Source organism: Phoxinus phoxinus (assembly GCF_949152265.1).
Source record: "Phoxinus phoxinus genome assembly, chromosome: 4".
Classification (NCBI taxonomy): Eukaryota; Metazoa; Chordata; class Actinopteri; order Cypriniformes; family Leuciscidae; genus Phoxinus; species Phoxinus phoxinus.
Genome location: NC_136879.1, coordinates 37,092,265 through 37,106,007, shown reverse-complemented (window position 1 = coordinate 37,106,007; position 13,743 = coordinate 37,092,265). Strand labels below are relative to the sequence as shown.

General features: G+C 37.7%; 2 protein-coding genes across 2 annotated transcripts in view; one reads left to right on the top strand and one right to left on the bottom strand.

Annotated features, from left to right (window-relative positions):
• The window catches only part of epha4l (eph receptor A4, like), a 50,238-nt gene extending 44,802 nt beyond the window's left edge, over positions 1 to 5,436 (top strand). Inside the window, exons 13-17 of the mRNA XM_079609906.1 lie at positions 156 to 365; positions 1,321 to 1,470; positions 1,670 to 1,863; positions 5,043 to 5,204; positions 5,302 to 5,436. Coding sequence (XP_079466032.1) covers positions 156 to 365; positions 1,321 to 1,470; positions 1,670 to 1,863; positions 5,043 to 5,204; positions 5,302 to 5,416 — 831 coding nt within the window. The 3' untranslated portion in view covers positions 5,417 to 5,436. The remainder of the gene's footprint in view (positions 1 to 155; positions 366 to 1,320; positions 1,471 to 1,669; positions 1,864 to 5,042; positions 5,205 to 5,301) is intronic.
• Positions 5,437 to 6,439: 1,003 nt separating this feature from the next.
• On the bottom strand, positions 6,440 to 13,230 carry LOC306996945 (NACHT, LRR and PYD domains-containing protein 3-like). The gene is given in 12 exon segments (XM_079609905.1): positions 6,440 to 7,111; positions 7,212 to 7,385; positions 7,463 to 7,633; positions 8,441 to 8,614; positions 8,774 to 8,872; positions 8,968 to 9,138; positions 9,374 to 10,634; positions 10,637 to 11,139; positions 11,732 to 11,819; positions 12,253 to 12,362; positions 12,544 to 12,648; positions 12,903 to 13,230. Coding segments are annotated over 12 exon segments (3,069 nt in total). The 5' UTR covers positions 12,944 to 13,230; the 3' UTR covers positions 6,440 to 6,939.
• Positions 13,231 to 13,743: the final 513 nt, after the last annotated feature.

The following is a 13,743-nucleotide window of genomic DNA, read 5'->3' as shown; positions in this document are numbered from 1 at the left end:
ACAGATAGATAGATAGATAGATAGATAGATAGATAGATAGATAGATAGATAGATAGATAGATAGATAGATAGATAGATAGATAGATAGATAGATAGATAGATAGATAGATAGAAGGTGTCACTATTCAGGTCTGAAGTGTTGCTTCCTCTTTCAGAAGAATGACGGTCGCTTCACCGTTATCCAGCTGGTGGGCATCCTGAGAGGAATCGCGTCCGGTATGAAATATCTCTCCGACATGAGTTACGTTCACAGGGACCTCGCAGCACGCAACATCCTAGTAAACAGCAACCTGGTGTGCAAAGTCTCGGATTTTGGGATGTCCAGAGTGCTGGAAGATGAACCAGAAGGAGCGTATACCACCAGGGTACGAGTGTTTACATTTATTCATATACAATGTTACATTAATTGGTAACACTAACACTTTACAATAAGGTTCTATTCGTTAACATTAGCTAATGCATTAACTAACATTGAGCAATTATTTTTTTATTTTTTTTAACATATAGTTAACAATAATAACACTAGTTTCAATACATTTATATGGAATTTCAGCCTTCTGGGAATGTCACTTATTTAAATTAGTGGATTGGAATTTACTGTTGTATTCACACCAAGGATGAAAACTGTGATGATAACGATAAAGATATAGTTATATTAATCATTCTAAATATAAAAAAATAGCAGAGTCGATACCACAACTATAACGCTAACGGCACAGAGAAACAATATTGTTGGAATAACTTTCAGAACGATTTTTCCAGCTGATGAACGATAAAAACATTGACGGCCAATCAGAATTCATCCTGCTTTAAAGATTGATTGTGTGGACTCTTAATATGTGACCCTGGACCACAAAACCAGTCACATGAGTAATTTTTTTAAAAATTGAGCTTATAAATAAGCTTTCCATTGATGTATGGTTTGTTAGGATGGGACAATATTTGGTCGAGATACAACTATTAGAAAATCTGGAATCTGAGGGTGCAAAAAAATCTAAACATTGAGAAAATCGCCTTTAAAGTTTTCCATTTATGTTCACGATTGTGCTGCATTCACTCACAAAAATAAATGTTTTATATATTTACGGTAGGAAATTTACAAAATAACTTCATGGAACATGATCTTTACTTAATATCCTAATGATTTTTGGGCATAAAAGAAAAATGGATCATTTTGACCCATACAATGTATTGTTGGCTATTGCCACAAATATACCCGTGTGACTGGTTTTGTGATCCAGGGTCACATATAGTTCTAGTTACCATGGTGTAAACGGGCCTTAATTCTGTTTAATATGAACCTGAACCTGTCAATCACAGGGAGGAAAGATTCCAATCCGCTGGACGGCTCCAGAAGCCATCATGTACAGGAAGTTCACCTCGGCCAGTGACGTGTGGAGTTACGGCATCGTCATGTGGGAAGTGATGTCGTATGGCGAACGACCATATTGGGACATGAGCAACCAGGATGTAAGTGGCACTGTACCACAAATCTAATTAATTACGAGAGCTTGTCATGCCTTCTGCGCTGGCGTTCCCATGGTACGCTTAGAAGAGTATTAATACTTTGCTTTATCGTGCTATTGTGTGCCATGCCAAGTTATACAAACCAACTGAATGCGGTAGTTCAGAAAGATCAGCCACTCACTTCCTCTCTCCTGTTTCCTAGGTGATAAAGGCAATAGAGGAAGGCTACCGGTTGCCGCCGCCCATGGAGTGCCCGCTGGCTCTGCATCAGCTCATGCTGGAGTGCTGGATGAGGGAACGCGCAGACAGACCCAAATTCAGCCAGATAGTCAACATGCTGGACAAACTCATACGCAATCCTGCCTCGCTCAAGAGGACAGCGGGAGACGCCAGCAGGTGCACGTCAACACTTTTATTCTCGATGGGACTTTACATTCACACTTTTTTTGCTGTTTTGGGTGTATTTTGGGGCAAATCCTAAAATATGTGTTTGGCTTTTGTAGATACTTATTAAAACAAAAATCCCTTTTGAGCTTTTATTAGGTTTATCTATTCTTCTGGGGGCATAAAGTTCATCTCGACAGGAAGCTACTTACAATTGCTGTACACTGGATAGATAGAATGCCCAATTTCATGTGGCATTGAGTCCCAAAATGTTTCAAATGCATTTTAGTTTACTTTTTGTTAAATTCTGTCATGAGCAACAGTTTAAAGAGAACCCGGTTAGCAGTATGTACAATGGGACCATGTTTTTGCAATACTTGCAAATGTTTGGAAATTAATACTTTCATTTAGCAAGGATAGATGCAAAGAGTAATACTTTCATACTTTCATTTAGCAAGGATGCATTCAATTGATCACAGGTAACAGTAAAGATATTTATGTTAAAAAATATTTATATTTTCATTTGAAATGCTGGGGTTTTGTATTCATCAACTTTCTATTCATCAAAGAATCCTGGAATATGTATCACTGTTTCCATAAGAAATATTAAGCAGCGCAACATTGATTTCTTGAGCAGCAAATCAGCAAATTAGAATGATTTCTGAAGGATCATGTAATGATGCTGAAAATTCAGCTTTGATCACAGGATTAAATTACATTTTTTAAATAGAAAAGTTTATTTTTATATACTATATATACTAGGGCTGTGCTCAAAATATCGATACAGCGATACATCGTCATGAACTCCTGACGATGCGCGTATCGATACAGCAGCTGCTGTATCGATACTGTTGTGCTTTTGAATGTAGCCAATTCAGGGCTCGAATTTCGGCGCGGGATTGCAGGTATTGCGCATAATTTTAATCATTCCCGCAGGTCTCCCACTTATAATGCGGGAAATTGCCGCAAACATTGATTCACTTAAAGGAACACTTCACCTCTGGAAAGATGAATGTGTATTTAAAATGGGTCTTTTATGTAGGAGAAATGTGAAATTATTTTTGAATTTGGAGCCTTCTAGACTGAGAAAAGCCAGAAAATGTATTTTTGGCTTATGAGGATGAAAGACAACAACTCCCAGAATGCACTTGCTTCACTGCCCTAGGAGGCCACGCCTACCGGTAAGAGATCGCAGTAAACAACAAGGCTATGCTACTAGTGAGTCTCCGTGAGTCTGCCCAGTATTTTGATGTCGCCCAAAATGTCCAGGATTCGGCTTTTGCGTTCTTCAGTCGCCATTCCTCATGTTTACTGTGACGAGCAGGAACGAGACTGACGGCCGCGGAGAACGATGCGAGCCCGGTGGCGTGATTACTGATGAGTGGCGCCGGCGCCTGTGAGACGCACCGGTCTCGTATCTCTCACGGAGGAGCGGGAATTTTCCTAGCAATGTTAAAACGCACATCAAACGATCACTTGTTTAGCGTTCATGTAAACACTACATTCAGATTCACCAATCGGAATGAATTCAGTTAGATTGAAACAAAAATGTGCATGTAAACTATGAATGCGACTGCAGAAAGCAAAAGCCGAATCCTGGACATTTTGGACGATCTCGACGGCCGGACATGTCCGGGAAAAAGAGGATGGTCACCGCTACTACTCAGCTTTCTCCACAGAATAAGAAACTTTTAGCTTAGCTTCCAAATAAAGAATGGCTGACACTATATGTACATTCTGTGAGTGAGATCCCTCTATGGGCGGGTTGAAAACATGCGGAACAGCGCCTTCTACTGGATAAATGATGAGCTAGTGTTTGTAGTCTTACCCTTATTCAAAGAAATTTGACTTCCTGCTTTTTATGACGCAAATTGACGATTTTTGCGTCATAAAAAGCAGGAAGTGGAACACTTAAATCCTTATTTCTCCCATCTCAGGGGAAAATAAGGGAATAAACCATGACCATTCGAAAATGTGACTGGGTTTCTAAAGATACAAAGTCTAATGCAAATGGGTGAAGTGTTCCTTTAAGCATGTAGGTTTTATTAGTAAATTAATGCACACAGATTATAAAATCAAATCAGTCATTTTAAAACTTTCACAAACAGCATCAGTGTTCAAACGGTGCTGCATTCTCTCTCGTCTGTCAAATGTGTTGCACAAGGCAAGCGCCAAGGCGTGTGTTGCACAAGGCGGCGACACTCTCGCTTTTCGGAGTCGTGACATGACGGAATATTTACTTGCATAATCGGGCCAGCATTGCATCATGACTAAAGTTTACCATTTGCACGTCTTTTTATGTCTTACCAGTTTAAACATTCAAGGAATTTAAACTATTCAGTATCGCGCGCTCGAGATGGTTTTCTCTGCATGCATACATAGAGTAAAGCCGCCTCACAAACACCTCGCGAGTAACAAAAGTTATTTTTCGCGGATTATATCGCTTTATCCGTGTTTTGTATCCATACATATCCATACATGTTTTGTATCCATATATTGTATGATGAAGTTAAGCGAGACGTAATTTTGAAGAAATGACTCTGTTTGGTGCGCATTCCAACACTTACGTAAGACCAAATTGTTAAATACTAGGTGTTTAAAAGAGTTTGAAAATAAACGAAGTTATATTTAAGTTGTTACAGGTTTTGCTTTTATGGAATATGTTTTAAGTTTTGTTTAGTCATTGAGCATTGTTGACACGCTTCAGTGTCACTATAATTGACATTATAATTGTTATTTCAGTTATTGAGGCAGAGACTTTAAAAGCAAAAGGGAGAGCCATTCTAAGCTTTATGTGCCAATTGTTTTATTTCATTTAACTCATTGTTTTTTGACAAATGACAAAAACTAAATAGTTTTTCAGTATAATTTTTTATATCACAACTGTTATAACACTGGTTATTTAATAAACAGATATTACTGTTATTAAACTCTGCTCAAAATAATTTTTTATTCCAAATTGATCCATATCGTGATACGTATCGTATCGTGGCTTTAGTATCGTGATGCGTATCGTATCGTGACATTGTTGGTGATACACAGCCCTAATATATACTATATTTTAGAGAAGTAATCTCTATGAGAGTATCAAAACAAGCAAAGTCATGCAAACACGCATAACGCCACACATAAATTCTGGCAAGTTAATTTTCTCTGGAATAAAATATATTATGTAATGTTGTTGCCCTCAGGCCCCACCCATCCATGCTTCACCACGCCCCCTCTGAAGGCTCCGCCCCCTCTTTGGGTTCTGTGGACGAATGGCTGAAAATCATTGGACTTGACCAATACAGAGAAAACTTCAACACAGCAGGATACTGCAGCTTAGAGAGCGTCATGCCCATGAGTCATGAGTGAGCATCCCAACACATTACACACCTAATTACACATCCTGATGAGCTTGAAGATGACTATAGCTTACCAAATATCCCCTGTGCTGCTCTTTTACAGGGATCTGGCCAAAATGGGAATCTCGTGCAGTGCACATCAGAGGAAGATCCTGAGCAGCGTGCAGGATTTACTGTCTGGAATGTATCGAAGACAAGACACAAAGATTCCTGTCTGATCTGTGACGAAGGGAATAAACAATGCATCATGTTGGTTAGCATGAATTACAAGAGAGACGGAATATTTCACATCACTCTTGCACTTTAATGGAATATGAATGGTATGAAGATCAGAATGAATGAGCTAAACTGCACTTTTCTGGACCGCTTTGTGCTTTTACGAGGATTTAAGAAAAAAAAAATCTTCCCTGATTGTCTTCATGATGTCTAAGGATTTTTAAACTGGCCTTTTGCCGACAATTAAAATGACTTAATGCGTCTCTCCGGATGAGATGTTTCTGACCCTCTTGATCCAGGCAGCGAGGCAGTATTTTTTGACAGGAGAAAGTTTGGGAAGTGTCCTCCTTGTGTAAGTGGAAAGAACCATTTAAACTAAGTGCAAACAGACTACGACGCCTTTCTCCTCAGGATCTTTTCAGGATAGCCGATCGTCATCGTCAGCAGGAAGGAATTGTTCCCTGTGGATCAAATTTGAACGTTATATTCAAACGGATCTTTTGCCTCGGGAGGTTTTGAGCCATTGTAAACTAATCTAACAGACCTTTTGGATGGTATGTGTTTGTTTTATGCAGGCCAGATGGAGCTTTTAGAGGCATTGCTGAATGGAAAATTATATCGCTTTATTTGTTGAAAAAAAAAGGAAATAAATGAAGGGAATGAGAAGATAGATCCAGATAAGATTTAGTCTTGAGTTACTCATGTTCTGTATATTCAATCTTTGCATTTTTTTAAGTAGCAAAGTAAGTGACTTAATCTTCCTGTTCTTCCTGGTTTCTTTTTGTCAATCCTTCAGTCTTTTTATTTTTCCCTCTTTTCAATTTCATTTAATTTAGGCTACTTCCATGTCTCTACCTTTTAAGTACCATTGAATCTACAACCAGAGGTCATGCGCAAATAATTAAATCTGTGTATGTAATTTGATAAAATGTTCGAAACTGCTGAATTGAATCATTGCAAGAATTTCATAGTCACAGATCTATTTTTAAAACTTTTTTCACTGTACATAATCTAGGATTTTGCTTGTACATATGATAGTTTTTAATTGTTTTCTTCATGATGTATATAATACCAGCAGTCGTTTTCATGTACAGCTTATGAGTTCTGTCATTTTCTTCCTTTTTCCCCCTTTACATGTGCAAAAAGATGTTAATGTAATGTATTTAATTTTCACAGTGAGCATAATATTCATGTTGCAGTAAATTTAACATTGTAAAACAGCAGTACATTTAAGAATGGTTTGGTAACAGGTTGAGGAATCTTAATTTCACACTTTCTGTATTTCCACCTTTAGGTGCACCTAACTTATGAGCTTTATTTATGATCTTTTTGTATCTAGTTCTTAAAATAAAATTTCAAAGAAATTGTTTGTAGTTAACACTCTATAAGTATCCAGAAAAAAATGCATATCCATTGTACAACATCCATGTATAGTAAGTATGACATCCTTTCCATGAGTTAATGATGGTTAGTGGTTACGGATAATGGAGTTATCCGACTCTTTTTTTAAGGGTTATCTTAAACATTAGTGTTTGTGTTTTTCTGATGATTTTTCCATTATCATGGAGATCACATTCAAGTCTAACTCTTCCAGATGATTCTCGAGCAGATCGATCTCTTTCAGGTGGGATGGATTTGATTTCAGAGCATCGCTCAGTGCCGTCACACCTTCATGTGTAACATTACAGTTGGACAACCTGAAGAAAGCAGAGTGGATTTTCAGACAGCGGAAAAGTTAACCAATAATGGTGTAAATTTAGTTTTTGTGGAAATCGGATTAGTTTTCATTTATTTTACCTCAGCTTCTGTAGTTTACAGCGAGGACTTTGCAGGCCGACACAGAGCTTCTTCACACCTGAGTCTCGTAGATCATTAATACTCAGATCCAGATCTGTCAGATTGGAGGTCTTTGAGCTGAGAGCTGAAGCCAGAGCAGTGCAACTTTTCTCTGTGATTCCACATTTGTCCAACCTGAGAAAGAAATGAAATGTAACATGCTTCATTTTCCAACTTTATCAAAAACAATGCACTGATTTCTATATCGGAACCTCAGTGTTTTCAGTCGAGAGTTTGGATCGTGGAGAACAGCAGACAGCAGCTCCACTCCCTGATCTCCAGGTCTGTTGTTTCCCAGGTCCAGCTCTCTCAGTTGAGCGTTTGACTGCAGAGCCGAAGCCAGCGATTCAAAGCCTTCTGCGTTGATTTTGCAAGTTGAAAGTCTAACAAGTCAAAAAGATTAAACACAATATTAAAGCAATCATTCACCCCCAAGAAAGTTAGTAATTCTGTCATTTACACATAAGAACTTTTCTTTTCTCCATTCAAAGTGAATGGAAATTTAAATTCCAACCTCAAAACATCATAAAAGTAGACCACATTGATAATATTTTACTGAAATGTAATTTCAAGAGTGAGAGTGTGCTGTTGCTCTGTAATAACGATAAGAAACCGCGACCACATTTTGAACGCGTTGCGATTCGTCACGTGACACACAAGAAACAATGGACATTAATGACGACGATTGTACAGAAGCGCATGTCCAAGTTGTCATTCAGATAAAGTGAATCGGTGCTTTTATTAAGTATTTTTGTCTTTTTTTGAGTGTGATATTTTAAATACCCACCTACTGGGTATGGAAACACTGCCTAGTCATCTGCATTGTAACAATGGTGAGTAAATAATTTACATTTTTAGGTGAATTAATACTCTAAAAGTTTATGAATTCAAAAGTCACTACATTTACTTTTAGACTGACAAGGCCTTATTTTTATTTTTGAACCCCTTTTTTCACCTAATTAATTTCCGATGGATAAAATAAAGTCCAACCTTACTTTTCCCATTGAATATCCTGATTCAGTAGAAAATTGTTTTATGTTGATTTTCATTGGAACAAATGGAAGTGTTGCAACAGTAACTTTAGGGCAGGCCTTCTCTCCATTGACTGTTTATACTGCATAACACTTTTAAAATTAATAAATGATTCTGATAAAGGTCAAAACTTACTAATTAAGTTTGTTGTAACTTACTTTAGTGTTTCCAATGCACACCAAACTTTCTCCAGAGCAGCACAGAGATGTTTCACTCCTGAGTCTCCTATGTTATTCCAGCTCAGGTCCAGCACTTTCAGATGAGAAGGGTTTAACCTCAGAGCTGAGCTCAGGAAAACACAGCATGCTCCTGTTACTCCACATCTCTTCAGGCTACAAGGAGAAGAGAAAAAAAATCGTATTTAAGTCTTCGTTATCATTCTTATTAAGAAGGTAGAATATCATTTTAAAGTATGCAAATACTGTCTATGCATTTGTAAACTTGTAAACCTAAATATACAATATCTGTATACCTACAAAAAGTAAACCTACTTGAGTGATTCCAGCCTACACTTTGTGTCCTGTAGTCCAGCGGTAGGAAGGGCAACGCAATTAAGATTGAGATCACAATCGTCAGACCTCAGACTCCTCCTAAAAATAGATTTATATGTTTGATTAAAACCTTTAAATGTAAACGGCTTATATAGACATATTGTTTTGTGTTTTGGTTCACTGAAAACTCATACACAAATGTTTTTAAGTTGAAGTGTGATCTTTTCAATCCAATACAGAGTATTTCCACTCCAGAGTCCTGCAAGTTGTTGTGACTCAAGTCCAGCTCTCTGAGATTAGATATTGATGGAAGAACAGCAGAAAGCACCGCACAGCCTTTTTCTGTGATATTACAGCCATGCATCCTGCCAGAACAAATAAAATAATAGCATCAGCTGTTTAGACTAAGGTATATGCTATTTACTGTGTATATGATGGTAGATACTGTTGCACCAAGTATAAATGGCATAAAATTGCATCTTTAAAATAGTGATTTACACAGTGTAAATAGAATTAATGTGCTATTTTTTCTAAAGGTAAAATACCAAAAAAATGTTCATATCATTGACTTCATGTAAGCAAGCAACTACATGTTCTCACCAGATCTTTTTCGACAACTTGATCACAGGAAGCAACCAGAACACAGCTGTGTCCGATCTTCCGTATTTACTAAGTTCAAAATCATTGAACTTCTCATTTGATGTCATTAAGATGTACACCAAAGATGACCAGAGATGTGGGGACAGAGTGTCGCCGTTTATTTTTCCGGAGGTCAGATAGCTTTGAATTTCAGTAATGAGGGAATGATCATTGAGTTCATTCAGACAGTGGAAAAAAACAAGAGTAAATTCTGTGCAAGGGATTTTTTTTATTGTTTGCTTGAGATACTCAATAGTTTTCTCTCTTTCCAGGGAGCTTCCTGTCTTCTTCACCAAAAGCCCTTTTAATAGCTTTTGATTTGACTCCAGTGAAAGTCCCACAAGGAAGCGAAGGAAAAGATCGAGATGTCCATTCATAATTTCTAAAGATTTTTTAACTGCACACTTGTGTAAGCTGAACATTGTCACAGGCGTTCCAGATTCATGTGCCTCAAGCACATTTTTGCCATTGTTTTGGAAGGAGAGGTGCACATATAGAGCCGCTAGATGTTCCTGAATACTCAGATGAACAAAGCAGAAGACTTTTCCCTGATACCAGCCAGACTCCTCTCTGAAGATCTGAGTGCACAATCCTGAGTAAACTGATGCTTCTGTCACATCAATGCCACACTCTCTCAGGTCTTCCTCATAGAAGATCACATTGCCCATTTCCAGTTGCTCATATGCCAGTTTCCCTAGTTTGAAGATCATCTCTTTATCTTTGTCCTCCTTCTCAGTATACTTTGTGTCTTTGATGCTAATCTGTGCCATCAGGAAGTGTGTGTACATTTGAGTGAGAGTCTTGGGAATCTCTCCTCTCTCTGCTTCGTTCAACATCTTCTCCAGAACAGTGGCTGAGATCCAGCAGAACACGGGGATGTGGCACATGATGTAGAGACTCCTTGATGACTTCAGGTGTGTGACGATTGTATTGGCCAGACTCTGATCACTGATTCTCTTCCTGAAGTATTCCTCCTTCTGTGGATCATTGAAGCCTCGTACCTCTGTCACTCGATGGACACACTCAGAGGGGACGAGATCGGCTGCTGCTGGTCTGGAGGTGATCCAGATGAGAGACGAGGGAAGCAGATTCCCTACAATGAGGTTCGTCAGCAGCTCGTCCACTGAGGCTGATTCACTTACATCACACAACCTCACATCACTCTGAAAATCCAGGGACAGACGACACTCGTCCAGACCATCAAAGATGAACAACACTTTTTTTTGTCACTGGATATTTCCATTTCTTTTGTTTCAGGGAAAAAGACATGAAGAAGATCTGAAAGACTGAGTGTTTGGTCCTTCATCAGATTGATCTCTCTGAAAGGAAGAGGAAATATGAGCTGGACGTCCTGATTCTCTTTCTCTTCAGCCCAGTCCAGGATGAACTTCTGCACAGAGACTGTTTTTCCAATGCCAGCGACTCCCTTTGTCAGCACAGTTCTGATGGGTTTGTCTTGTCCAGGTAAAGGTCTAAAGATGTCATTGCATTTGATTGGTATTGATGCTCCTTCTGCAGCCTTTAGTGATTTTTCTATCCTTTTAATTTCATGTTCATTACTGATCTCTCCATTTCCACCCTCTGTGATGTAAAGCTCTGTGTAGATCTCATTCAGGAGTGTTGGGTTTTCCTGCTTTCCCAATCCCTCAAAAACATACTGATGCTTCATTATGATGTACGCTTTTAACCTTTGGTAGATCTCTGGATCATGTGTTTGCTGGTTGTGTCTGTATAAGAAACATATTTTCATAAGAAAATAATAAAACCACAAAGACTTTCTCAATGTTAGAAAATGCATGTGTTCTGTACATAGTTGAGTGTAAACTTGATCATATTCAAGCAAAGTTAAGTTATTTATTGCTTTATTAAATATTGAAGGCTGTGGCTTTTTTATTTTGTCTAAGTGGGTTTGTGACAACATATATAAAGTTGCACTGAAAAATTATGATTAATGTCATATACAAGATTGAAAATTAACCAAAATTTGAGTATTTTTCTTACACAAATCTATTCAAAGTATTTGGATTAACTACTTTCCAGTTTTCACTTATGTGTTATTTCAGATCAGCTGAGAGGAACTGAGATCAACATGAAGGCAACTTGTCACTGATCAATAAGGAAGTCCGAGATGATCTGCTGTCTTGCTGAAAACCTGCAGGTGGTAAAAGTTAACAGCAAATCATCTGTACTCGTCCTTATTCACTGCGATTGACATGGTGAGTTATCAGATCCCCGTCTCTGAACTATGAAGCACAGTAAGTGCACTTCTCTAGCTTAAATCAACACTAACAGGTGAACAGATGTGCTGTGAAACCAGACCTTTGGTGTGGTACATTTGTTTCATCTCTCGAATGAATTGGGATCTGTACTTCACTGGAATCAGGTAAATGTGATTTCTCCAGGGAACGACAAAATAAACTTTATTTCAGTTTACTCTCCATCACTTAGATGCGTATAATACAAATTATATCGAAACCAAATGCTTCACTCAAAAACACTTTTTCTTCAAAACCAAGCTTTGGCCTAATTTTCACAAAAACAGTTTTGCTACTTAGTGGAGAATGTGTTATTTGAGTTCATGTTGTTATGTTTATTTTCAGTGCTATTTTATTCCTGAAAGTGAATGTGGTTAAACACGTGCTTAATTAAAAGAGGTTCGGCAGAGGAAAAAAGATTATTTGTAGTTTAGAAATATGCCTTTGATTTGAGAACAGAAGTATTAGTTTGAGATCAGTGTAAGTGTGTAAAGAGTTGAGGAAAAACTTTAACAAAATGTTATTTATTGACATATGGATACAATTATCACAGCTATACCTGGTGCAAACATAAAGGCAAGTAGATTTGATCAAACAGAGAATCTGCATCTTTGAATTGAATTGGCATTTTCATTGATTTGTCGCTTTTCAGGGACAAAACACTGGGATTTGTTGAATGTGATCTTTCCTTAGTACTGAAAGAAAATATAATCCATCTCACAATAGTTTATAATAATTCTTATTTTCTAGCACACATCTCAATGGCATCAAAATGTAAGGAAAATCAGTTGCAAACTATTTTTTTTGTTTTGATCTACTTCACTATAGCACCAAAATAAAAGGTAATGTAAGTTATGTCACATAAAACATATTTACCTTTGATCAAATCCATCTTTGAACTGAATTGGCATTTTCATTGATTTGTCGCTTTTCAGGGACAAAACACTGAGATCAGGTGAATGTGATCTTTCCCGCTGAACACTGTGAGAGACAACACAATCCATCTTCATAGTTCAAAGCAATTCAACATCGCTTTCACTCATATTATATTAATAGGGACAATGGCTTTTGTAATAAAAAGGTACATTTTTAAAATGTATTTAGCTATGCTAGGTTATAAGCAGTGTGATTTAAACTCTAACTCTAAACTGAGCTGCATGGTTTTAACTGAATTTGCTCTGATCTGTACAATTTTGAACAAATAAAACTTAAAACTTAAAACATATTTTACTCACCTTTTCTCTCCATCACAAGTGTTGTGATAATCAGCCTTCATTATGTGTCTTCTTCAGCCTTCATTATGTTTTCTGAATTCTGTGTCCATATCAATCAAATGAAAAAGAGCGAATGAGGAAGAAAAACAAAGGACGTGTCACGTGACTATGTAATCAGAAGCTGGTTTAACCGGTTCATGATGTTAGTAAAGTACCTTCCTGGTTTAGTTAGTTCACATACTTTCATTTCAGGCTATGTAATGATTTTTGTGTAGTTGGTTGATGGTGTTTATATATTTTTTTATGGTGACTGACGTCACGGCGGAAAGTGTGCAGCGTAATTTCCGCCGAAGCGAGTTAAAGGGTGGGTGACGCAATGCTGTGGGAGACACGCACATGATCGTTTGGCGTGGCATTGTTGCGAGTGGGAAGAGCTGCTACACGCTGAGGGTATCGCTTACCTGTTCATGTTGCCAACAATCCCCGGGTAGGTCATTAGATTGATTGTGTGTAAAAAGTAGAGTATTGTTTGTTGCTAAGTATGTGTGTTTTGTGTTGTAGTAACAAACGTGGCAGCGCGCGCGCTCACTTAGAGCTGTACGCGTTATATCGTCCAGCTTCTTTTGTTCATGTTGCTGACAATTCCTGGGTAGGTCGTTTGATTTTTATCATGGCAAAAGGAAGCAGAGTATTGTTATTGAGCATGTGTTTTATATGTGTTCTATATGTGTTGTAGTAGCAAGCTGGTATCGCGTTCATGACTGGTGATATGATGTGTTTGATATAAAATAGGACACCTTGTGGAGGTAATGAGATGTTTTATGTGGTTTTATCTTTTATATAAAGATGTACAAATTAAATT